Source organism: Staurois parvus, unplaced genomic scaffold (assembly GCF_062004578.1).
Source record: "Staurois parvus isolate SC_StPar_1 unplaced genomic scaffold, SC_StPar_1.0 ptg000019l, whole genome shotgun sequence".
Taxonomy (NCBI): Eukaryota; Metazoa; Chordata; class Amphibia; order Anura; family Ranidae; genus Staurois; species Staurois parvus.
In genome coordinates this window covers 21,931,412-21,958,615 of record NW_028317815.1, presented here as the reverse complement: position 1 = coordinate 21,958,615, position 27,204 = coordinate 21,931,412, and the positions used below count along the sequence as shown (strand labels likewise).

Genomic DNA, 27,204 nt, shown 5'->3' with positions numbered 1-27,204 from the left:
GTCTTTATATAATGCCCCCACAGCACGAGTGCGAGTGAATGGCTGCCTTTCGGATTCCTTTTCAATCAGCAATGGGACTAGACAGGGATGCCCACTATCACCACTCTTATTCATTCTTACTCTGGAACCTTTCTTGAACTGCATAAAAGATAATGATAACATTAAGGGGATTTTGATCAATGGCAAAATGCATAAAGTGGCAGCCTTTGCTGATGACGTGTTACTTTTCTTGACTGACCCACATATCACGATACCTAATCTGTTACAAGATTTCAAATTATTTCAGTATTTGGCTAATTTTAAAATCAACTTTTCTAAATCCCAAGCGCTTAATATATCATTGACTCCAGATGTGATTAGACAGGCGACACTAAATTTTCCCTTTACCTGGCAACGTGAAGCTATCACTTACTTAGGTATCCAACTACCATCCCATCTTACAGAACTGTATACAAAAAATTTTCTTCCCCTCTTACGTAACATCTCCAAAGACCTCCAGACATGGAACAAACCTTGGTTCTCGTGGTTTGGTAGAGCAGCAATTCTTAAGATGAACGTGCTCCCCAGAATATTATATTTACTACAGACAATACCAATTCAATTGCCAAATTCGTTCTTTCAATCGTATAAAACGCTCTGCTCCTCCTTTCTGTGGTATAATAAACGTCCAAGAATTAGCTATGCCCAACTCACTATGCCCAAGCAGAATGGAGGTATTGGATTACCAGATATTAACCGTTATTACAGAGCTTGCCACCTAGCCAGGTTAGTAGACTGGACCACGAATCACATTCCTAAGGTCTGGGTTGGTTTGGAGGCTGATTTTTCTCAGACACCTCTTTCTACCTCCCCATGGCTGAAAACTTCCCACGTCCCTTCTGAGTTTCGGAGTCATCCACTTATAGGTCCCACATTACGCTGTAGCTCACAATTATTCCAGAAAAAAGAACTTTCTTCCTCTCCGAGCCCTTTCACTCCGATCAAAATGAATCCAGACTTTGTTCCAGGGATGTCTCCAACATTTCTCGCTGGGTATAACCGTGATGATAACCTGACAGTACGTCAACTCTTCAAAGATTCTAAGCTCTTATCTAGTGAAGACATTACTCGGGCGTGGCCCTCCATCACTCTAACGCCTTGGATGTATAGACAATTACACCACTTTTTGCGTAACTCCCCACATTTACAGGATTTGTCAAGATCGCTTACTGCATTTGAGAAGCTCTGCTTTACGGACTCCCCTCAGCGGCATGTAATATCTAAGATATATTCTTTTTTGGAAAGTTCCAATACCTCTCATTTGCAGAGGGCTTGTATAGCCTGGCAACGTGATCTACAAATCCCACTCTCTCCAGAGGACTGGGACCGGATTTATGATCACATACATAAAGGTTCCATGTGTGTTTCTACACAAGAAGGCAACTACAAAGTATTTTCCAGGTGGTACAGAGTTCCATCTGTGCTTCATAAATTTGATCCTAGTGTTCCTAACTTATGCTGGAGAGGTTGCCAGGCAGCAGGCACTCTTTTGCATATATGGTGGGAGTGCCCGCAACTGCAGCCCTTCTGGAGAAATGTTTTGGACATAATCGCACAAGTCACTACATACGCCCTAGACTTTACCCCAGCACAATGTCTACTCCATCATTCCTCTCTTCCTGTGAAGACCTATCGTAAGTCGCTTGCTTTACACATGATAAATGCGGCTAAACAGTGTATTCCTGTTCATTGGCGATCAGACCATATTCCCACCATGCGAGAGTGGATTCTTAGGATCAATAAGATCGCGGAAATGGAGGAGCTGATCTCAGTGGCGAAAGAACACCCCGAGCGATTCAGGAGGACATGGGCATGTTGGACTCACTTCCTATCTACTGAGACTTATCATGGCTTAATGAAGGAATGAGCGAGCAGATTTGGTAAACTGGAGAACCTCTGGATCTTTCACCCCAGGAATAATTCCTTTACTGGACTTTAAAGAGATTATAACCTTAATTTAAGACAGCATCTGTTATAACCAGGCCGATACTATGTGATGTGATTGGTTTAGTTATACTTATTTAATTCTAATCCCCAACTCCCCCCCCCCCCCCCTTTTTTTTTTTTTTTTTTTTTTTTTTTTTTCTCCCCCCCTATTTATATGTCTTCCTTATCCCACTCCTCCTCACTCTGATTTTACTTCCCATACTCCTTTTCCATCTCCACTCGAGTCTCTTTCTTTTCTTTTCTTTCTCGTTTTAGCTACCCTTTTTCTCATATTCTAAATAGCAATATTATTTACAAGGATCAGAACACTTCTAGATGTACAAGTGTGATAATACTTTAGAAAATTAACCCACGATTTTTGGATACGGTTATAGCAGACATACGTGCCTTGAGATAATTCGTTTGTCTTGCACCTCATAGTCTTGCTGCTTGAGCTCTCTCTACATAGAGACTACTGTATACCTTATTTATCGAACATTACAGATGGTAATTATTATTACTATGGTTATACTTTTTGCATATGCTTTATTGTGGGAATTGGATGCATGTTGCTCTAAAATCTATTCTAACGTCCTATTCCCGTCTGCGATACGGGAGAACATATACGAAGTTGTGCACGGACTGCGATCCGTATCTGTCTATGATCTGTTTTGTCTTTCTTACTTCAATAAAACTTTTTGGAAAAAGAAAAAAAAAAAAAAGTAGTAATTTAAGTTTCTTAGTGGGATTTTTTTGCAAAATTTTATATGTATCTTCAGATTGTAATAATCTCTTCATTTCTTTTTCATAGTCATTCTTATTTAAAACAACAATACTTCCCCATTTATCAGCACTTCTAATTACTATATTCTTTCTCTTTTCAAGATCCTCAATACCCAATTTTATATCTGGTGGAATACAGTACGAATTTTTAACATTAATACTCTTAATCTCATTTTCTACCATATTTTTAAATACCTCCAGAAAAGCATTACCAGAAATCTTAGGGTTAAATGTAGAAGCATTTTTTAAACCACTATTTTGAAAACCATGAGAAGATGAAGTAGGATTGTTTCCTTGAGATTTATTCAATTCAAAAAAATTTTTAATATTAAGTTTTCTCACAAATTTTTGCAAATCAATAAAAACATCGAATTTATTTAAATTCGTCCTAGGTATATATTTCAAACCAAGGTCCAAAACTTTAATTTCTCTTTCAGAAAAAGTAACATCACTCAAGTTATAGATTCCTGCCCCTATTATTCTCTTTTTCTCTTTTTGTCTCCTTCCTCCTCTTTTGCCTCTGTATTTCTTGTTCCCTCTTCTCTGCCATAATTCCCTTGTTCTCTCCAATCTTTCTCCTGTGGTCTTTAACCCCTTGGTGCCATATTCCACCCCCGGTGATGGTATGAAAAACCCCCCCTCGATGGAAAAAAATTTTGGTTTTGATAACCTCCTCTCCTATATCCATTACCCCTATATCCACCTTGACCTCTATAGTTGGAAAAACCTCTTGAAGGTCTACCACTATATTCATATTGATGAGGTGATTTATCATGAACATTTACAGGTGTTCTATTGCCAGAATTCTGAAATGTCACTTTTTGTTTAGGAGGAGATATAGTGGTTTGATTAACCGTTGGGGATTTTAAATTAGGTATAATAATTTTTTCAGGTGTAGAAAGTTGGGAGTCACACCCATCTGTAGTGATCTTATCTTGCCATTTATACACTCTATTATTCCTATAATCTTCAGTGTCTCTTTTATATTTTTTAACCTTTTTGTTTTTAGTATCCTTATCGACTTTAACAATATGATCCTGTAAATTCTTTGATCGATCTTTATAATCATTGGTATCTGCAAAAGGTAACATCACATCCTTCAACTCTTTAATTTTAAAGTCTACTTTCCTCAATTTAACCTGTCGCCTTTTTATAATTAATTCCAATAAACTGCTTTCACAATGGTTAAAAAACTGAAACCACTCATCTACTAATTCTCTATCATCCATCCCATCATTGGCAGGTATATCCCATCTCAACCTCCTGGGAGTAATTTTCTCTTTTAGATAGAGTTCCAAAGTATTCACATCCCACCATATTTTAATTTGCTTCTCCAAAAGATATTTTAAACTTTTGAAATTTTCTTCTAAATTCATACTATTTGAAATACCCATGGGATTGAAAACTTCACTAAGATCAACTTTTCTTTTTTCCATATATCCAAAAATATCCATGGCTGCCAATTATAAAATCCCTCTAAAAAGAGAAATTACTAAAAATAAGAAAAATTAATAATAGTGCCTATGGTCAAAATTATATAACTTACTAATAGTGTACCAGCTGCAAAAAATCACCATATATAAAGTGTACCAATAAATAAATAATTTGCGCTAGTAAATGTGTATAAATATATAAATGTATATAAAGAAATCATCAAATCATAAGTCCAGAAAAATATATATATATGCCAATACCACAAAAAAATATAAAAAAACTTTTAAGTGCAAAAAACTTTTGTGCAAAAAAAGTGTCTAAATATGAAAAATTTCACCAAAAAACCTTGATAATATAGTGGCAGATCATCCATAAATATATCTTCAGAAACGGAAACTCTGCAACACACCGATCCTCATCGATCGAAATAACAGGATGAAAAACTTTATAGTTAATCGAAAATCCACTTCTCCAATAGATAAAGGACCACCTTTTTTTCTGGACTTATGATTTGATGATTTCTTTATATACATTTATATATTTATACACATTTACTAGCGCAAATTATTTATTTATTGGTACACTTCATAAAAATAATACCTGGTATTATACTAGGGACCCTTTTTCTCAGAGGATAGGTGCAGGAACTCAGCCACATCTCCCCCAAACGCCCCATAGAGCACTCCACATCAAATGGTTTGTGTGGCCAAATTACCCCATTAAGACCCTCTGGGAGGGTCTTAATGGGGCATTTTTAAATACCAAAAATGCATCACACACAAGGTGTAGGGTTCAGGAGTGTGTTACACAGAGGGTGCAGGGTTCAGGAGTGCATTACACATAGGGTGCAGGGTTCAGATGTTTGTTACATACAGGGTGCATTATCCACCAAGTGCAGGGTTCAGGAGTGCACTACATACAGAGTGCACTGCATTCAGGGTTCAGGAGTGCATTACGTTCAGGAGTGTGCTGCATTCAGGGTTCAGGAGTGCATTACGTACAGAGTGAAGGGTTTAGGAGTGCACTACATACGGAGTGCAGGGATTAGGAGTGTATTACAGACAGAGTGCAGAGTTCAGGAGTGCATATCTCACTAGCCAGTTTACAACTGAAAATGGTTTAGCCCCAAGTTCTCCCCACCCCCCAGTACAGTGCTTTCCTCCCTTTCCCGAATCCCTTCTCTCCTACCTACTATCAGCTGGAGGGACTGCTGCAGCAGAGTAGGAGCTTTGCAGGCTGCCGGAGTGGGCTCCTTCAGCCAAACAATTACAGCAGCTGTGCACAATCCTGACCCCCTTCCTCCTTCACTATCATAGAGATATGCAGGGCAAGCAGACTTCTGTGTGAACCTCCAGAAGAGAAGCGTTATCATTTGAAAATAAAGAAGCTAGACTTCTATGTTTACAAGTGACAGTAGTTAGCGGCGAACAAGGGACCAGCACCAAAGGTGGTGGAACTACTTTCTGCCATGTTACTGCTGAAAAAAAGTCCTGGTGACAATGCTCTGTCCTTTTCTCCCAGTTGTGATTCTGTATTATCATCTTGTCTCAGAGGCTTAGGATGAAAACTGCAAGTGGCTGTTTCAACACACATTAATGTGACACTGTTTTTAATGTGTAAAAATAAAAATATTGAAAGTCTGTAAAAAAGGTTTTAAAAGTTTACTTCACCTTTTAGAGCCTGGTAGATGTTACACCCATATTTAGGGTATAAGAAATAACATGGTGGCAAGCCTAACTGAGCTTGTCATTTGCCAGCAATTTAAAACTATTCCTTTGTAAATGTCAGACATTTAAAAAAAAAAATATGCCTGTATGCCATTTTTTCTTTAAAAAAAAAAATAAGAAGCCAGAAGGGAAATGTCTTTTGCTGGCAATTTTAAACATTTTTTCCTTCGTAAATGTCAGCTATTAAAAAAAGAAAAACTTTTCCAATCCAAATGGAATTTTTAAAACTTTTTTTGCATTGATATTTGTTTCCCATGACAGTGTCCAACCCATGCTATTTTTTGACAATCCGTTACCAATTATCCCAGAAAATAGGCATTTTTTTATTTGACAGAGTCATCTTCCATTGACTTCAATGGAGTTCTGTTTCAACATCCAAACTTCTTTGAAGTTTGATGAACCTTCCTCGAACCAAACCTAGAGCAGTTCGGCTAATCCCTATTACTAATCAATATTCATGTCAAAGCTAAATTTAACTGTTCAAACTGTATGTTTGAGACATGCGATTGAACCCTGTTGGTAATTTTTCAAAAATGATCCTAATAAACAATATATAATATGAAATATAAAAAAACTAAAATGATTACAAGGTAAATGGTGACGTATGCAGATATACTTTAATAGTTCTTTTAATACGTATTTTAGATCCAAATATATTTATTAACTTTTAACTACTCCTAAACCAGGTAACAAATGAAGTTCTTAGTATATTTCACTGCACATTCAACAAAGTTATAAGCTTGTCATGAGTAACAAAGGAAATTACATGGGAAGTGCAATGCATATGGGATAGACAACAAAAACCTAAAACAGCTGATCATTTTTTATTTCAATGGATAATCACTGAACAGTAACATGACCAGATGCTAGATTGCTTGTTCCAGGCAAGGGCACTGCATACGAACTGTATATTATTTTATTTAGGTCTCGGTTTTACAATGTGTGTTATGAGGCTACTTTTGTAGTTATTGATATGCACATGAAGACAGAGCTCTTGTTTTCAACTTATATTTCTTGCCTAATAAACTGTCAATGTTACATCTATTTGCAGAAAATTACTACGGCACTCCAAAGCCTCCAGCTGAACCTGCTCCACTTTTATTAAATGCAACAGACCATATATTTCCTGGTGGCATTCCAAGAATTGAGGGGAAACGCAAGCGCAATAAATCTGTAAGCAACATGGAGAAGACTGGGATTGAACCTCCAGAGGAGGAGGAAGAGGAGAGACCAGTAATAAATGGAAATGGAGTAGCTGTAACACCAGGTCAGTATATTTATATTTTATCATTTTTGTGGACAGGATGTGGTAAAGCCACATATATCAAAATAAAACAGCTAATGGAATATTAAAATAAGGAAAAGGAAAACAAATTGCTTACTGCCCTATTCTACAGACTCCTTATTACCACTATGTTTACTAATACACCCGTAATATGTCCATTGCTACAAACATCCAAAAAAATGCATAATTTTAAGAATTCTGCCTGTTGGTTATAATATGATATATGAAGACTATAAGAATCATGTAGTATATTTATTTGTAGTACTAGTGTGGTCAGTAGATAAAAATATATTAGACACATCTATCATTTTAATGTAAGGGGATAACAAAATTTAAATGCTATCTGTAGTGATGATATCACCATATTGCGGACTCTGCAATCTCTTGGCTTTGTATATAACATTACCTCTCTGAGGAATAGAAAATTGAAGCCACAAGTATGCAGTGCCTTGCAAAAGTTTTCCCCCATTGGTGCTTTTTCTGTTCTGTTGCATTACAACCTAGACTCAATTTTTTTTTTTTATTGCTTGTGAAGGTGAAAAATATTTTTATTGTGACACAAACCACTAAGACAAAAACAGAAAAACACTAAGGGAGTGAATACCTTCACAAGACAAATTTATGAAAAAGGTGGTCTGCAAAGTTTGACATTTGATTAGGAGAAGCTGCAGGAGGTGTATTTTGGTAAATAATTCATATCTCATGGTCAGCCAACTAGTCCTTTTTTTCTTTTTTTTCTTTATGTTTTTCTTATTTCAAGTAAACATTTTGGAATAGCCTAGTCAAAGTCCAGATCTCAATCAATTGAGAACCTGTGGGGCATGACTTTTCTATACCATCGCAACCCACCTAACTTGAAGGACCTGTAGGAGCTGGGACAAGCTGTTGTTCTGGATTACCTACTTATAGACATGTTACTCAGAATAGGAAACACACAGCACACAGAGAAGGGGTGGTGGCGTCAGTGCTGGCTATACCTCTCCCACAGAATGTCCTTATTTTGGCCTGCAGCCACAACCAGCATAAACAGAAACAATGATGTTCATTTATTGCACAACCACAAGCATTTATCAGAAAGGGACTGAGTGCTCTTTGCACTTGGTCCCTTGGGGAATTCAAGCTTGGTGATTTCATAGAGATTCCTTTTTTTTTGGGGGGGGGGGGAGGGCACTTGTATAGCATTTGCCAAATGCTATGCCAAAACTATTTTTTATGAGTTTGCCTGACAGTATCCTTAGTGCTCCAGACTGGCATAATTTATGGAGGTGTAAGCAATGCCAAATACAGGTATTTAACGGCAGCGAGTTGAGCAGTTCAGTGTAGTTGTACTTAATAAACTGGAATCAAACTGAGTGTGAATAAAATAAAGTTTATTAATGCACGCAACACCTATCCAACACCAACAAACCATAAACGGAACACCCTAACTACTATATAATGCATTGTATGCAAAGTGAGGAAAGCTAACAGAAGCAGGGCATGACCAGGACTGGGAACAACGGGAGCAGAGATGGGGTAATAGGATACAGGGAGATGCCATGTACAGGATAAGGCAGGGATCAGGATAATAAGCAAGCGGGTATATGGCTAAGAGGCAAAACACTGAAGAACTGATAAAAAGTCAAGGAAGGGGTATACCTTCCCAGCAGCCAGCATCAGGTGGTGCCTAATTACTGGGATGTGCTGGCTGCTTGGAGACACCCACTGGTGGAACTGAACCCTTCAGCTCTGGGTACCGCAGTGCCACCAGTAGGTGATCCAGATCCTGACAGGAGGAGGCGATTCAATTCTGTTGAATTGTCTTTTCATGGACCCTGTAAAAATTTAGAAAATGTCCATATTAAGTAAACTTCATGAAAGATTAGAGTATATGGTACATAATATGGCAAACAGGAAATTGGGGGTGTTTGAGCTGACATTTACATTGCTGGCAAGCAGGTAAAATGCATTGCTTGCCTTCAAGTGCATGTGTTTGAGCTGTGCTGCATACACATGTCAACGACTGCCTTTGACTATGGCCCTGTGTATGTGCTTGTTGTGAAAACAGTTTCAACTAATTTAATATTATATTTTTTTATTTATTTAGCATCTCAAGTCTTAAAGAAATATATTTATTTGGACTTACCCAGTAAGGCAGTGCATGTGCAAAGGCAGTGTGTAAAGTATATTAACAAAGTAAGTTAAAGGTGTAAATTCAAACTAAAGACCATTTTAGTTTGCACAGTGCCAACATGCCTTCATTAGGAATTATCAGTGGTGTCCAAAAGCCACCAATCTGACAAAAAAATGGCATTTGTAGAATAAAATAATTATTCTATAATTTATTGTTTTGTCTACAAAACTCTTAAAAATTGCATATTTATTGTAGATGTAACTGAATCCCAAATTAGGTAATTGACTATTTTTTTTTTCTCATTAAAAACCGAATGTTAACCAATGCAGTTTTTATTTACTTCTTGTATAGCCAGCCATGTAAGCTAAATAATATTATATATATGTAAATTGCATATGGCTTCTGCAATGTGTAAAATGACCCTGAATGTGTTTACTGTTAAGTGCATCTGATGGCTTGACTAGAGAAGCTCTTCTGTACTTTAAAATGCTCAGAAGCACATTGAAGGACAACGGTGATTAATGTGTATTTGTACGTCTCGTGTAGAATCAAGTGAACATGAAGACAAGAGTACAGATGCCTCAGGTGAGATTTCATCCCAGCCTTATACCACCCCATTGTACTGCCAGCCAGACACAGAGTCTAAAGAAAGCACGGAGCTCAAGAAACAGCTGAAGCCTGATGACAATGATGAGCTGGGGTCCTTGCCTGATAATTGGGAGATGGCGTACACGGAGAAAGGAGAAGTCTACTTTATTGAGTGAGTCTGTTTATTCTGATTTAAGTATGGTATTTTGTGCGGCACATCACAGCACATAGGAAAGTCACAAAGACTAAACCAATGACTGTCCATGCAGTGTTTATGCAGATAAAATCACTGAACATTTTCAGCATGTTTAGCATTTTATTATGTTGAACTAGATCAGTTCTCAGTCTCTGTTTCTATGTCACGGTTCTGTTATTTTTTCTTTGTCTATCACAAAATATAATGAGGGATTTTAAATGCCTAGTTCATTCATTTCATAACAATTTATTGTGTCTTCCTTGAAGCTCTTTTTTATTATTACATTTCCAAGGTCAATTAGTATGCTCTTAAACTGTTGACATTTTTCTTGCTATTAAACAGACTGTGGCAAAGGCTCAAATATCCTTTGCCTTGCTTTTGGGCAGGTCAAAGTCAAGCTGATTCTTGTTTGATTAATTAAAAATTGACCAACATTCTTAGAGACAAGCATGGAAAATCTTAAGTAAGATGTGTGTTCATCTAGGGTGTCAATTTTCCCATTTTGTTTACCAGGGACAGGCTGTGCATTTCACACCTAGGCCTTCAGTGCCTGAAGATTGTAACCTTAAAAATTCAGCAGGGTAAAACTGGGACCTGGATTAGCCAGCATTGACTGTATAAAAAATAAATGCATTATACTCACCAAAACTACTGATTATTTGTACACAAAATTCATTCTCCTTTCTTTCCTCAAGAAGGAATGCACACCTGCTTGATGGCCCTGGTGTCTCAACTCAAAGTCTGATTAGTTAAAACAACAATTTCATTTTGTCATTTACTGTAAACTACAGGCACCCACGCTTTTGATTTTTAAAGGCCTCATGGTAGACTTCCTTGACCCTGGAAACACATGATGGCTATCATGGATGAAATACGTTTGGAAAAAAGCTCTCACACTACTGGAAGCAGCAAATCCAATAGAAAAGCTATGAAATGAAGATAATAGACCAGCCTTCCTCAACCATTTCAATACAGAGGAACGCTTGTAATAACTTTCTGGTCTTGGGGAACCCCTGCTAAAAATTACTACATCTACAGCTCATGATACATTAGTGTGATGGTCATAAGGATGGTCCTTACAACTATGGTCATTAGGAAGAATTACCCACTTACAGATAGCTAAATAGATCATTGGTGTCTGTGAGAACTTATTTCAGAGGTAGAAATTGATCATTGCTTATGGAACCCCTAGCAACCTCAGGAGGAACCCTATGGTTCACTGGAACCCTGGCTGAGAAACCCTGGAATAGGCTATTGGGAATAACACAGTTATGGAAAAAACATAAGTCAGTGATTCTTATAGTTTAGGCAGTGTTTAGGCCAGCAGAAAAAGCCTTGCTGGCTCTGACAGGCCAGCACTGGTGTTTACTCATAAACACACAAGTAAATGATAAATTTATCAGTGATACTATAATGATATACAAGTGTCCTCATGCAGTTGTTGAAGGAACTACAAATCTCAGCATGCCCTATAAGTTAGAGAATCATAATTATTTTACAGTTCAGCCTTTGGACATTCAGCTCTGGATGGGTTGTTCCCTCTGAATTCCACCCGGAATTGTACAGCATACCTTTATTTTAGGTAAAACATTTCTCACAATAAGGTTGATTTATTAGGGCAAATAGACCATTCACTCTGCAAGGGAAAGCTCAGTGAATATGGTGGAATTTTGCTTTACAAAGAATACCCAAGAAAATAAAAAACAGCATTTTTGCCTGCACATGATTGAACAATGGCCAAACATTCCCTTGCAAAATGCAAAGTGAACAGTGTATTTGCCTTTAGTAAATCAACCATAATGTGTGCTGGCTCTTAGGCATTCTCAGACCTACAAAATAAAAAAATGCCGCTCACTTTGAAAGGAAAGCTGCATTTGTAAATTTCCCCAAAGCTTACTTAATAAGGTGAAGCTCTACTGAACTCCATCATCCAATCATGTGCAAAAACAATGCTTTTTTATTTTCCTTGCACATAATTGGGTATTCTTTGCAGAGTGAAATTACACTTCATTAACTAAGCTTTGGGGAAAATTCAGCTGAATAAGTGAATAGCATATTCACCTTTAGTAAATCTTAAACCCCTTATTCTTAAAAATTGCAAGTGTGAGGCTGCAATGAGGTTGCACAGCCTTTCACACTGATTTTGGAAACTTACCTTTTTCTCTTTTGTCTTCTCCTTTATCCAGTCTTTCCTAATAAACCACTATGTGTTTTAAGACACAATATTGTTACCAAAATGTTATTAACCGCTTACCCGCTGCCCAATAGCAGAAATACTGCTACAGGATGGCAGGGCTGCGCAAAATAACGTGTGTATATATATATACGTGATTTGCATTTCCAAGTAAGGGGCGCTAGCTGCCCTACCCGCGCTGCCATTGGTGGCTACAGATGTCAATCACCGGGTCCTGGCCAGAGATTCCCTGCTGGCACCTGGCAATCGCCAAGTATCACTGACAGGGGAGAGACCTGTGTGTAAACAACACAAGTTTCTCTCCTGCCAGCAGTAACATGCTGCTGTGTATTTCTCTGCACAGCAGAGAAATACACATCAGCATGTTTCCCTAGTAAAATACACACACAGCACATTATGTTAAACAGCACACAGTTAACCCTTTGATCACCCCAGATGTTAACCCCTTCCTGCCCAGTTTCATTAGTACAGCGTCAGTGCTTTTTATTAGCACTGATCACTGTATTAGTGTCATTGGGATGTCAGTGGCAGTTCGTCAGTTCCCAACCAGTGTCAGAATGCCCGCCGCAGTCCCACTATAAGTCGCTGATTGCCGCCATTACTAGTATATAAAAATTTAAGTATATAACCTTCAAGTAAACCAATTAATTTCCATGTATTGGGATTTTTTTAGCAAAGACATGTGGCAGAATACATTTTGGCCTAAATTTATGACGAAATTTTATTTTTAAAATTTTATTACTGGATGTGTTTAATAGCAAAAAGTCACAAATACTGTCAGTCTTTTTTTGTTTATAGCACAAAAAATAAAAACCGCACAGGTGATCAAATACCACCCAAAGAAATCTCTATTTGTGGGAAAAAAGGACATAAATTTAATTTATGTACAGCATTGCATGACCACGCAATAACACAGCACCATATCACAAGAAATGGCCTGGTCAGGAAGGGGGGTAAATCCTCTGGAGGGCAAGTGGTTAATACCGTAAGTGATACATTAATCCTGTTATTGGGCAATAAATTTCACCAACTCACCAATTCTATTCAAAGCTAAAAAAAAATAACTATGGATACTCTTTAAGAATTCTTGTTGTTTTGTCGATTAATTTACTAGACTGTAGTCTTAGCAACAAGGATGTAGAGGTCTTGAAAATAAAAAAGTATACATTATTCAGAAATTTCAGCAGCAATACATTATTCATTCAGTTATTTGTAGATTATAAAATGTTTTATACAGGTGATCTGATTGAACAGCTAGCTCAAAGTAAATATTTGTAAAAAAAAAGGTTTATACCTTTTTGTCTCTGTATGTATGTACAGTAACTGGAAATATTCTGCAAACATTACCGCATCTGCATAGTCCTTGACAACATAAACAAAAAAAGTACAATCCTTTCATGTTTCTTCAAAATGAACGCTAAGCAAACTTTGAATACTTTAATACATGTATTTTCAAGCTTAACCTGAATATTGCAATGACCAAAACAGTTGGGGCTTTTTTACATGGGCATTTAAAATGACATGTTTAGAAGTGTTTAGTTTTGTATGCATTCAGCACTCTAGGAATCAATAGGGCCATACACACACAGCTCTGTCTATAAATGAAAATGTGCACCATGTTTAGAGGTGTAAAAAAAAAGGTAGGACATAACTGCATCTGGGGCTATGCATATCTGCAGATTTTACGATGTATGCATGTATACTGCATTGCATTCCTTGCAGAAAATATGCATATGCCAGCTTGAATGAAAATTTAAGGTAGAACTGTAGATTGTTTTCTTAGTCATCCACTGGCCATAACTGTACCTGAGTGTTAAAGAAAACATGAGATAAATATGGGAACTGGCATTAATGACTTGTTTGAAAGTTCGTGCTCTGGGTAGTTTTCCTTATACTTCACTACTTAAGCTGGTCATGCATGGGTCAGTTTTTTTCGTCCAAACATCGGGTCCGATCAGTAGGTCAACTTTTGTTCAACCACAGTGGCCACACATGGATCGAACTGCCTGTAGCAGTACCTGCTGAACTGGCCAAATTTCAATCCATGTATGGCCAGTTTTAGTGAGTCACTGATCCAAAACAAGCCTGTACCTATAAGACATCAGGAAATCTTTCCCTGAACTATGTTCCTGCATAAACAAGTCAGACATGGAAAATTCCATATGTCTGTCCAGATAAATTCCTTTTAATTGAGAATTAACCAGTTTCTAAAAGAGCCACCATTCTGAAGTTCTGGCAACGCATAAATACTGGTTTGCTCAAAGTCTCTGTACCATTTGCTTTTTTTAGGGTTATGTGCATGCCCATCTCCACTCATTTTGGCTCCTAACACATGTATAAAAACATCTAGGGAGCGACATCCTGGGTACACTGTTTTGAATAAACTCTTTTGATTGAGAGTCAATATATACACTGTATATACTCGTCTCCTGATGCATTTCACTCTATAATGGAGATTAGTTGTAACTTGCCCCATGATTAAATGCCATCACCGAGTGAAAGGCATCCGAAGGAAAAGACTGGGCTGTGTGTGTAGCAACTCTTGGTCAGCATCAGCAATAATAGTCAGGAAACTAACAGAAAGCTTAACCTCTTCACACCGGTGCCTCCCGGCCCTTTAAGAGGTTTCAGACGCCCGGAGGCAGGGTGGGGTTTTAGGGTCATGTGACCACCATTATTCCATGTCACGGAGGTCACATGTGCAGAAAAGGTCCCAATCGCAAGCCATTTCTAAGTGTCCATTTCACATGTGGGACTCGTGCACCTTTTCAGACCATGGACCATTGTCGGTCATGATATGCCTGTTTACATTTGTCGTTTGTGAGTATACATCTGCTATTTTTTACTATTAAAGTTTTTATTGTAATGTGCAAGGTTTGAGCACCCCTTTTCTTTTCTTATTTTGTAGTGCCATATTAGGCTACCCTTAGTGGGCTGCACAGTACTGCCATATTGGTTTGAATGCTAAGGTTTATGAAGATCCTCCCACATATGCCATATCCGGTCCTTTGAGCGCAGGAGATTTTTCATTCTTTTCTTCTTTATATCACATGCAATGTCTGTGCGGGGCGGTGTGCTTGAGCCATATATTTTGTATGGCTCAAATCGCATCTGCATCAAAATGTTCAGATCACCCATGCGATCTGATTTCTGGCAATCACACTGCGTTTTGCAATCTGTTTTGGGGTGTCATTAATTTAACATTGACACCCGCACCAGATTGCATGGATGCTGTGCGATTGCAATGTGGTGCGGGAAATCCACAGGAATCGCTGCGTTTCCCACATCGCTTTAGTGTGAACCAGGTCTAAAGGAATTCCACAGGGACACAAGGGTAAAGACTAAAATAGGCACCACAAGTTGCCCACAATCCAGCTTTGTTGCTGAATTAGTGTAATAGCAGTAATTTACATCCACAGTTGTAGAACAGTGGTATTTAACATTTATATAAATAGTGTAGACATATAAAGTATAACAAACATCCCCCCTTTATGTGACAGCTATTTTAAAGGGTACGTAAACCTTATTAACCAGACCCTTATTTTGGTCCCTTTTGGTCTGTTAGAATATTTTGTTAGATTGTTTCTGCTCCAATAAAATACCCACTCTTTCTAACATAAACTTCTTTAGCAGATCATTGCCTGTGCACTCTGCCTGTGCTAAATGTTATACAGTTGTGCTCAAAAGTTTGCATACCCTGGCAGAAATGGTGACATTTTGGCATTGATATTTAAAATGACCGATCATGCCAAAAACTGTGTTTTATTTAAAGATAGTGATCATATGAAGCCATGTATTATCACATATTTTTTTGGCTCCTTTTTAAATCATAATGATAACAGAAATCACCCAGATGGGCATGATCAAAAGTTTACATACCCTGGAATGTTTGTCCTTGGTACAGATACACAAGGTGACACACACACATGTTAAAATGGCAACCCAAGGTTAATTTCCCATGTCTCTGGCTTTTTAAATTGTCTGGCTCCTTTTTATATCATAATAACAGAAATCACTCAAATGGCCTAGATCAAAAGTTTACATATCCTGGAATGTTTGTACAGACACACAAGGTGACACACAGGGTAAAATGGAAATTAAAGGTTAATTTCACACATTTTGTTATGTGTATAAATCGTCAATGAATTTCTCACCTGGATGCACTAAGTAGGCTAGATACTGAGCCATGGGGAGCAGAGAAGAACTGTTAAAAGACCTGTGTAACAAGGTAATGGAACTTTATGAAGATGGAAAAGGATATAAAAATATATCCAAAGCCTTGAATATGCCAGTCAGTACTGTTCAATCACCTAAAAGGTAAGCAATATAAAAGAAAATAGGTATACTGTGTGAATGGAAACACATAATAAACATATAGTGAGGTTGCTCAAAAGTTTAAATACACTTTATTCTTAACTGCCCCGCCCAATGCTAATAATACCCCTTTATATGGCAGTTCAGGAGCTGGTATTTCTCTGGTCCTTTTCTCAGCAGATGAAGTTATAAGGACCTTGTAATGCAGGAAGCAAAGCTGCAAAATGACAGCTTTTCTAATCTTAGGAAGAATAAGCTGCCCATACACAATACTACAAGGACTTTCAATTGAAAAGAGGATTGGAGTGCTATGATTTCTGGACCAGCTGGCCCTCAGTCTAAGGTAAGTACAAGGGGATATACTGCAGTTTACAGGGAGGAGACCAGTGAGGTTCCTACGTAAATGTCTTTTGAGAATTCCCATTCTATTGTCATAATTACTTACAGCTATCTAGTTTGTTTTGCATAAGATTTATAGGCAAATACATGAAAATAAATATTATTTGTAGGAAAAACTCGAAAAGCAAATGTACCCCTTGAAAATGTTGGATGTACCCAAATTAATAAACAGGTCACAGGTTGAAAATGTGTGCTAAAGGAGGACACTATTCAAACTCTCCTGTTATTTCAGTGTCAGTTCTTTGATGTTTGATTTATTGTTCTGTTGTGCTTTGTCTTTCCACATTGTATGATAAATAGTTCATTTTTCTGGCTATCACCAGTGCTGGAAATGTATTATCAGGAATCCTGCAATGAGAAAGATAAATTTAATATATGCAAATACTTGATTTAAATGCATCAGGCAGATGGATACAGAAATGGCATGGATTTTTTCTGAGACATAACTTATTTAATGCCACAGTAATAACATTTTGGGATGCTACAGTGGCCTGATAGAATTGTCAAGGCCACTCTGCCAGCTAATGGATTTTGTGTTGATTGGAACCTTATATCAGTTGATTAGTAGTTATGACTGGCTTTAATCTGATATTCCTTAATGATATAACATGAAGGATTGTTTCTCCACTTAACCCTGTCCTTTTAAGCATCTGTTTAATAGTTAGGTTGCATTATTCAAAAGATATAAATCATCTTCTTCTACTTAAGTGTATTGAAGATATTTGGCTCATGATGGTTTACATGAGGAGATTGCTGGGGAAACAAGTGTTTTATTAAAGCACAAAATCATGTATGAGAATTGTGAAGCCAAGCTTAGTTTTAACTATATAACAGATAAAGTCTATATGTATATAAGTCCACATGTAAGTACTAGTATGTGTGCTGGTCTCCAATACCCTCCATGATATGTATTAGATCAATGATTAAGGATGGGATGACTAGGTGAATGACACTGCTGCTCTTCAACACCTCTACTGGGAAATGGATAAAGTTCTGCAACAACACAAAGACAGAAGAACACATGGCTGCCCTAGTGTAATCCAGTTTATTAAAACCAACCATAAAAATCTGCACAATATGCACTCACATATTCCATGTAGGAAAAGGCATGCCTGTGTGTGTCCACAAGAACCACTCCCAATGACCACTGCACGATCTGGGTAGTATGGATAATAGGAACCCTTCCTCTATCACCAACTGACTGCTACGAAGCCACTGTAGCTAGTCTGCGGCATAGGAATGGTACTGCGTAGCTGGTCACATATGAAGGGTTCCCATTTTCATACTGCCTGGATCATTTTCCTACATGGAATATGTGAGTGCATATTGTGCAGATTTTTATGAGTGGTTTTAATAAACGGGATTACACTAGGGCAGCCATATGCTCTTCTTTCTTTGTGTTGTTGTAGTTTTAACTATTGCCATTTAAAAAAAAACCGTCCTGGTTATCTGTAATTTTTTTGTTTTCTTATTGCAAGTTGGAAAAGAATAGAATGAAATAGTTAACTTTATTGTTTTTAGATATCAATTTTATCCAAGTGGTTTCACTGACTGGTACATATGTACCCAAAATGTAGAACTATATCTAAGCATATTATTTGTACAGTTGGGGATTATAATAAGACATGTTGTATGTTTAAAGGAATCTGCATTGGTGTTGATTTTTGTGTTTACATTCTTATATTTTTAAACTCAATGTTGTTATCTTTTTAAACACTTTACACACACACACACTATATATATATATATATATATATATATATATATATATATATATAATTTATGTTTCAAAAACAACCTTTATTGCAAGCTGTCCCCATGATGCTAGAGTCACGTAGCATAATTGGCTCTCAAAACAGAGAGCACAACAGAAGCTGTTACTTTAGACAAAGAGCAGGCGAGGTAGTGGAAGCACAGGGATGTAATTCATTTTTTGTATGTGAGCTTGAGCTATTGAGCTGGTAAACAGGCAGTATCATGAATGAATGTGGGAGAAGGGTCCATGGATCTTTAATTTCTGGGGGGAAATTAAATATGAAATATTCAAATTCAGTATTTAATTTGTCTTTGTATAATATTTAAACCTCAGACATGAAATATAGACAAAGCATATCCCTCTACAGTGTGTACTTGTCTCAGTCCAGATCACTGTAGTTTCTGTCCACTGTCTCATTCCTCTGCTATCTGCATGAGTCACGTCTGATGAGTTTTCCTGACACCAAGAGAAAAATGGTGACAGGGGAGGGCACAGCCAATAAATGACAACCTCAGCTCTGTTCCTGTGTGCTGTGTGAAGGGGGTGTGTTTCTTTCCTCCAATCAGCTCTCAAAGCTCTCCTCACTGATGTAACTTCAGCTCTCTGTCCCCTGCTTTTCAGAGCTGAGAGACCCTGTGTAAATTCTGCACTTTTAATGGATGTAGGCAAAAGATGAATGTAGATAACCAGATACAACTTATGTAGGAGAATTTGTTTCATCTCCATGTATCACCTGAAGCCAGTCACTTTACTGGGTATATGTAAGGGTTTACAGCCACTTTAAATTAAAAAAGAAAAACGCATACCTGTTACTTGTGTATGGAGTTGAAACAGAAATGTCTTATGTAATAGATTGTTAAAATGAATATTATTCTGAATGTATGAAATGCAAAATGTGTGATCTTTGTCAAAAGTCATGTTTCATGATTAATATAAATAATACATATTCTATGTTCTGTTTATCAGGGGTGTTCCTAAATATTCCATTACTGATGAAAAATCTAAACCAGGGCCTTTGCAATCTTCTCATTAATAATTATAGAGATGAATTGCACATCTATGAGTGAATGAAGATGAATTTGTACACTAATGTGTGCACATTTACAAATGCACAAAGTTGGTGCTTGCACCAGTGCAGTGAGTGTGTGTGTGTGTGTGGGGGGGGGGGGTGAAGATTCTTAAATATGGGACAGTATATGATCTGCATTAGGGCCATGGGGCCAGTAGCAGTTTTACACACTTTCCTATGCCTATTCGTATGCAACTCTTCCAATTGATATACCGTTCATTGTTATTAAAATATGCTTTTCAGGCAAAGTGAATGCTGGGAATGTGTTAAAGAATGCATTAGCTAATGTTTAGCATGTGGCAAAGTTTACATATTTTTTGCATTTTTTCCAGTCTCATAGTTGAAAATTTAAGACAGCATGCCCTCAAAATTTGTATAAACAATAAATGTGCTTTTTCACAATAGAATTAAAGATTGTAGATAATGGGTTGTGTTATTTGAAGATTTCCCATTGGACTCAAATATAGCAGGTAGTACATTTTACTATTTGAATCCAGAAAGAAAGGACAAATGTTTGCTCACTAAATAAATCATAACTGGCACCTCTGATGAAAGAGATAAAAGTATAAAATTAGAAAGCTGGACTGAAAGAAGCTGATTTATTAATATACCTGCACTTTGTACATGTGCTAAAATAGCTCTACAGGTTGTATGATGTGTGGAATACTGCCCACAGTACTCGGTAATGTAGTGTGTAGTGTAGTTTCAAGGCTTTGGCACATGAGGGCAGTACATATTGGATCTAACAGATGCCCTGCTAACAGAATGACAATGTCTATCAGTTTGAATTTTATTGCATTCTATATATTTATACATTTTTATTAAGTAAATTAAGTTAATGGGAATGTCATAATCATTTTTTGTTGTTTTTTCAAATCTAACTTTGAGCAGTCTATAATGTAAAATTAATACTAAGACTCAGGGAAACAAACATGCCATGTACTTGGTTTATGGCTTATTAGGTGTGCTTACACTGTTTACTCTGAAATATGGTATGTTGTCCTGAATCTTTGCATAACCACCTTCTCCGGATGCTTTTAAATCTCTACAATAGCACAAGGAGCGTGCATTTTATTTAAAACATTCAAAGAAAAATTTCTGCCTAAACCCTTTGTTATATTATTATTATACAGTATTTATATAGCGCCAATAGTTCGCTCAGCGCTGTACATTACAATGGGAGACAATACATGAGACAGTACAATAACCATACAATGCGATACACGTTATATCTCCTGGTTTCACTTACAGTACATGACATTTATTTTAAAAGCAATATAAAAGTAGAGTAATGTCACTTTAAAGTGTATGTAAATCTATTTTTTAGTATGTTTGGCATCATGCTTCACTGAATACTGTTTCCTAAAGTGCATGTAAAACTCTAACACTCTAACAATGAACGTCTCTTCTTTTCTCCCTTTTGGTCTGCTAAATATACCACTGACTGTTGTTTCCTATATCTGTACAATAAGTTTAAAATATACCTGTGCCCAAGATCTTGTGAGCGTATATCGTCCTGAGCTCTCTGCCCAAGGCCGGTGCTACCATTTGGCAGACTAGGCAGCTGCCTAGGGTGCACTGCCACCTAGGGCGCAGCCACGGCAACTGGTTCTCCCTAGTCTCTGCCATGGCCAGATCTAGGGGGGGGGGTGGGGAGGGCCACACCCCCCCCAGCAGATTTCAGTTGTGCCCCCACTCCAGGACGGTCTTTCCATGAATGCTGTGCCTGGCTGCTGAGTGCCTTCCCCCATCACCACACTCATGGGTGGGACAAGGGGAAAGCAGCCTGGAGCAGTGAAGTCTGCAAAGGAGAAACGACAGGAAAGAGCCAGGAGGTGTGGGCTGCGCTCTGCTCTCCTTTCATTGGCATGATCCTCTGTGAAGCAGATGAAACAGGATCGCTCTTACATCGGCATGTTCAGTGTTACATTCATTCCCTGGCTCCCTGATGCTGAGAGATGAGCTGTCATTGGAGGAGATGGGGCGGGGTAATCAAACTGTGTACAGCCAGATCCAAGATCAGTTCTGTGTCATCTACTGTATGGAGGATTGGTCCACTGACAGGAGTGGGGGCCCAGCACAACCCGCACCTCTACCTGGTTTCCTGCCTGTAAGTTCAGGTGCGGGAGCTTACAGGTTGGGGGAACTGTACACAATGAAAAGGGGGGGGGGGTAGCAATCATTTGTGCTGAGATGAGAGGTTTGTGCAGGAGGGGAAGATGGGGCTATTTGTGCTGGAAAGGGTAATGGGGATGATGGGGGTGGGAAGGATTTGGAGGAATTTGGAGGAATTGGAGGAATTTGGAGGAATTTGTGGTGCTAGGTGATGGGATTGGGGGGGGGTGTTGTGCTATGAGGGGGGATTTGGGGGGAAATTTGTGCTAGGAGAGGGGGATGGGGGATTGGGGGGGTTATGTTAGGAGGGGGAATGGGAGGAGTTGTGCTAGGAGGGGGGGTTTGAAGGAGGAAATATTTGGGTGGAGAGGAAAGATTTGTGCTGGGAAGGGTAATTTGGAAGGGGTTGTACTATGAGGTGGGATTGGGGGGACTTTTGCTAGGAGGGGGGATTTAGGGGAGAGGATTTGTGTTGGAGTGGAAAACTTGAGAGGGAAGAGGATGTGTGCAAGGAGAGGTGAAGTAGAACTACAGGTGAAATTTTATTTTTGTTTTTTGGGTGGGTGGGGGGTGCAAGTAGCTGTTCTTGCCTAGGGCACAAAATAGTCTAGCACCGGCCCTGTCTCTGCCTCTGCACAAGTAGGGTTTATGGAGATGAGGAGGGCTTTTTGTTTATTTGTAATTTGTCAGATATGAAGATGGCACAGCAGGGGCGGACTGACCATTTGGAAACTCAGGCACTCCCCAAGGGCCCGGGGTCTATAGGGGGCCCCATGAGATGCCCCTGGTACCTTTTTCATAGGTTTTTTTGAGTTTGGGCTAGGACACAGGGGCCCCATAATCCCCTATTGCCCGGGGGCCCCATGAATTGTCAGTCCACCCCTGCGGCACAGCTGACACCATAGGGGTTATTTGCTAAAGCTGGAGAGTTCAAAATCTGGTGCACCTCAGCATGGAAACCAATCAACTTCCAGGTTTTGTTGCCAAAGCTTAACTGAACAAGCTGAAGTTAGAAGGTGATTTACTACCATATACAACTGCACGAGATTCGGAGTGCACCTGTTTTAGTAAATTTACCCCCATATACTTAGGAGTTCAGAACTGTGTGGTCATGTCAAAAAGGAAGGTAGGAGCATATTATATTTGTAGCATAACAACAGTTATTTTTTAGTAATTGCAGTGTTTCCGAAGAGATAGCCCATAGTTAAAAGGGATTGTATTCCACATATGTACTATTTGTTTTTCATTATTTTGCCTTGACATACTGTACACTTCAAGCAGATAATCATTTGTGAGTCTCTTGCACAATTTTACTTAGAGTTGCTGCCAGTAACAACCTTTGCTGTTTCAGGATGACAACACTAAGCTGCTGCCTTGCAATTGGCAGCAGTGTTGTCAGTCTGCCATGTGAGCCTCTTCAGTTGTCTTTTGGACTACCTATGTTATAGACCTTTATAGCAGCCCAATAGATAACTGAAGGCACACATGTGGCAAGCAGTTCCGCTGCCAATTGAGGGGCAGTAGCTTAGTGCTGTCAGCATGCAACATGAAGTGTTGATGCTGGCAGGTCTCCAATTAAGAAAGCAACAGATTCACAAAAGGATTTTCTTAAGGAAACTGTATACAGTGAGGCATAATGCCAGGCTTGTTGGAAAACCAATTCTTGGTTTACACACACTTTTGTAAATGCTCATGCACTATCTGCAAAAGAATTATTCATTTATAATAATTTTAATAACACTAACATATTCTACAAATCAAATAATGTGCCTTTATACACAGGCCAGATCCTCAGTTTTATGTCAGTAAATACAGAGACAAAATGGAAATGGAGAGATTTGCAAAACCATTGCAGAAAATGCCCGGAAGATAATATGGTGTTTCTTTGTCTTTTTCTCTAAAATCAGTGTTAGAAGATAAGCTTGCATGAAAGCATACTCCCACACAACATTGATCCATGGAGCTTCAGTCTTCCTAGAAATCTTGACCTGTGTACTGCTGACAGTTTAATGGACATAATAAATTTGCACTCACGTGTAATTATTATCTTCCTGTCCAGCTAGTAACACACACACTGTTTCTACAATTATGCATTCTCAGTTAGAAATAATTGTGAATTTCTGATTTCTTTTGTTTGAGATGGTAGTTGAGTGAAAAAAATGTATGCCATTGAGGGGCATATTCTTAGACATGTGGGTTATATGCAGTTGCCTTCAGGTGGACATTGGCAAACAAAGAAAATGTTGAAGACCAGCTGGTGGTTGCATTAATTTTATTTTTTTGGCTTTCTTTTCTTTACTTTCACCTGGTGATTCAGCTAGTAAGTCTGTTATTTTTTTAACAGAACAAGTAAATATACCAGTTAGAAGGTTGAGGCATACCATTTAACCCCTTGGCGCCAGCACCTCCCGGCCCTTTAAGGGTTTCAGAAGCCGGGAGGCGGGACAGGGTTTTAGTGTCATGTGTCTGCCATGATTCGCTGTCACGGTGGTCACATGATCGGGAAAGGTCCCAATCGAAAGAGGAGATCGGGACATTTTCCTGTGGATCACAGGAATGTGATCCACAGGAAAATACTTCTCCTGTGGATCACAGGAATGCAGTTCGTTCTGCACTCCTGTGACCCGTTTTTAGCTGACAGCAGAATGAAGCCTGCTGTTGGCTCACACCACTCAGCCAGTTCAACTTGGGGAAAGATCCCAACTTTAAAGTTGGGATCCAGCCCAGAGTCTGGAGCGACACCTGGCTCAGCCTGTCAGCGATCTGCTGGGACCCTGAGCCAGCCACTCCCTCCCCCTCGACAACCAAGTGCTCCAGTGAGCGTGGGGGGGGGGGGTGGCAGAGCACATAGCATGACCGACAGTCACCGCCCCCTGCTCACAGCAGTGGTGAGAATTCAGCAATCAGCGTTCATGTGATCTCTGAGTTCTCACATTTATAGCCAGAAGAGGACAGATGCATCCACCTAGGTAAGTATGATTTCAGAAAAAAAAACCCTAAACTTCTCTTTTAACATTAACAGGGGTGCTTACAATGGCCAGATTGAATTAATTTATATGAAACTGTTATTATAACCGCGTAAAATATGTTAGCTGAAGTTTGGCTTCAGTTTATTAATGTATCTATCTGCTAATCCATCTAACAATATCCTCCCCCCAGATTAACAGTGCTGCTGTCCAAAGGTGTCTCTGTTGCTCCTCCATCCAAAGTGCAGTCACCCTAATGTAGGAGGTGTGTTATTAGCCAAATCAATAGGTGAAACCAGAGGGTAAAGCCTTAAAAAATAAAACAAATGTATCTAAAGATTGGTAAACTGCAATATAAAATAACAAAAAAACATTGTCTTTGCATTTAATATCTTTTTCAGTTGCGTTTCACCTTATGAGAGGGCTGGACTGGTGTTGACACATTGCCTTGAAGCAATGGGTAGCAATGACACTTTCTTATTCCCTGTTGAACAAACTCCTGTGGTGTCCAGAGCTTCCAGCTCCTATCTCTGCAAACACCCTACTATAGAGATGACGTGGCACATTTGTTACCATATTTTTACTGCCTATACAATCTCTATATCTTCATCTCCTCTATTTCCTATCCTAGGAACTCCAACTTCTCTTTAGCTCTACAGGACAGAGCATTTAACCCTTTATGCCAAGGGAATAACCTACAGGCCTTGCAATTCAGCAGGAATTCTACCTGGTTGATGGCTGAACAAATACAGCATAACCCTGACTTAAAACCCTGACTAACCCAACGTAAAGCCCTCTGAGGATCCTTTAACAGTTGCAATGTCTCAGATTCCTTGCTAATGTTCATATTCTTGAATGCCCATTTAGCATAAACGTCAAGCCACCAGGCATCTCAAACTCCACTCTGCTTCCTGCATTGATAGAAACAGGCCTTCCACACATCCAAACACCTCTTACCCGCAGCTTGATCCAAAATACTTTCTGACCAGTTCTCTATTTGTAATAGATAACAAGAATCTGAGTACAAAATTGCTACTTTATAATACATCACCCTCCATTGTTAAACTTCAATTTCAAAATTGCATTGATGATTCAGCCTGGAGCTAGGTGATATGCTTCATGTCTTTTGGTCCTGCCCATATTTACAGACTTGTTGGGCATAGCTCTACACAATTGTTCAAAAATTCACTGTCAACCATTTACCAAAAGATCCAGCGTACTTTTTTCTTCACCAAAATACAGTCCCCTTTAAAACATTAAAATTTCTTGTATTACACTTGATCAATGCAATATGTTCCTACATTCAGACACTTTTGAAGTCCCCTTCTTCATCAATGGTTCAACATTTGTTTTGTTGTTGTTGAAGATATTAAATTGATGGACAATCTATCTATCTCCCTTTAGGGTACAGATTCCAAGGTTCAGTCCATTTGGCTTACTTGATTTCTTTTATGGAGGAACTACGTAACTTCACCTTGCTTTTCCTAAATGTCCTCTTACTCCAAGTACCACCTGTCTCTCTCTCTCTCTCTCTCTCTCTCTCTCTCTCTCTCTCTCTCTCGTGCACACTCATTCTTACTGCTATTCAGTCTCTCCCTAATCCCCTTCTGTCCTACTCTAATATTACCTCTGCTTCCTTCCCATCATACGGAGGAGGTTAGGCTATCCCAATCTAGTCTGTAATATTCTTCCCACAACCTCTCCCCTATCTTACCTTTTATCCTCCTCCAAATTATCTTCACTCTTTACCCCAGTAAACTAGTAACTATATTTCCTCTCCCCCTCCTCCCTATACTTTCAACCCCACCTGTCTGTTTTTCCCATGTGATGGTAAAGAATTACACGGGAATATGGTTGGAACATGTAACATGTTCTACCTGTTTTTAGAGTGGAACATGTAACATGTTCCAGCACCCCCCAATCCCCCCTGTAACAGTGTGAGGGGATCCTTTCCCTACACCTGCAGTCACAATTTGAAAACAGTGTGGTGTGCGGGGCTCCGGTCACATGGCTGTGTCATTCATTCTCAGTTTCCTGTAAATGAATGCCTACAAGTGCCATCAGGCATTGCAGATGATGAATTGTAGTTCTTAGAACTACGAGGATCCTGCTGAGCATCTTAGTAGTTCATTGATCTTTTTGCTCTCAGGTAACTGCCTGCCTGCCAATATGAGGTACAAGCAAACAGCTGTGCTGAGCGTCTTCAGGAGCCTACGATTGTACCCGTGATCTGCTGATCACAGGTACAATGCTATGCAGGTTGCAGAGCATTACCAGCAAAAAAATACATTTATTATTTT

The 27,204-nt window shown here is 38.7% G+C and overlaps 1 protein-coding gene across 10 annotated transcripts in view; it reads left to right on the top strand.

The window, feature by feature from the left end:
* The window catches only part of MAGI2 (membrane associated guanylate kinase, WW and PDZ domain containing 2), a 1,033,722-nt gene that overhangs the window by 682,087 nt on the left and 324,431 nt on the right, over positions 1-27,204 (top strand). For all 10 annotated transcript variants that reach the window (XR_016314026.1, XM_089685799.1, XM_089685771.1 and 7 more), the window contains 2 exons: positions 6,961-7,176; positions 9,854-10,067. Coding sequence is in view for 9 of the 10 variants with exons in the window: in XM_089685799.1 (XP_089541925.1) it covers positions 6,961-7,176; positions 9,854-10,067 (430 nt within the window). In the remaining variant the exon portion in view is untranslated. The remainder of the gene's footprint in view (positions 1-6,960; positions 7,177-9,853; positions 10,068-27,204) is intronic.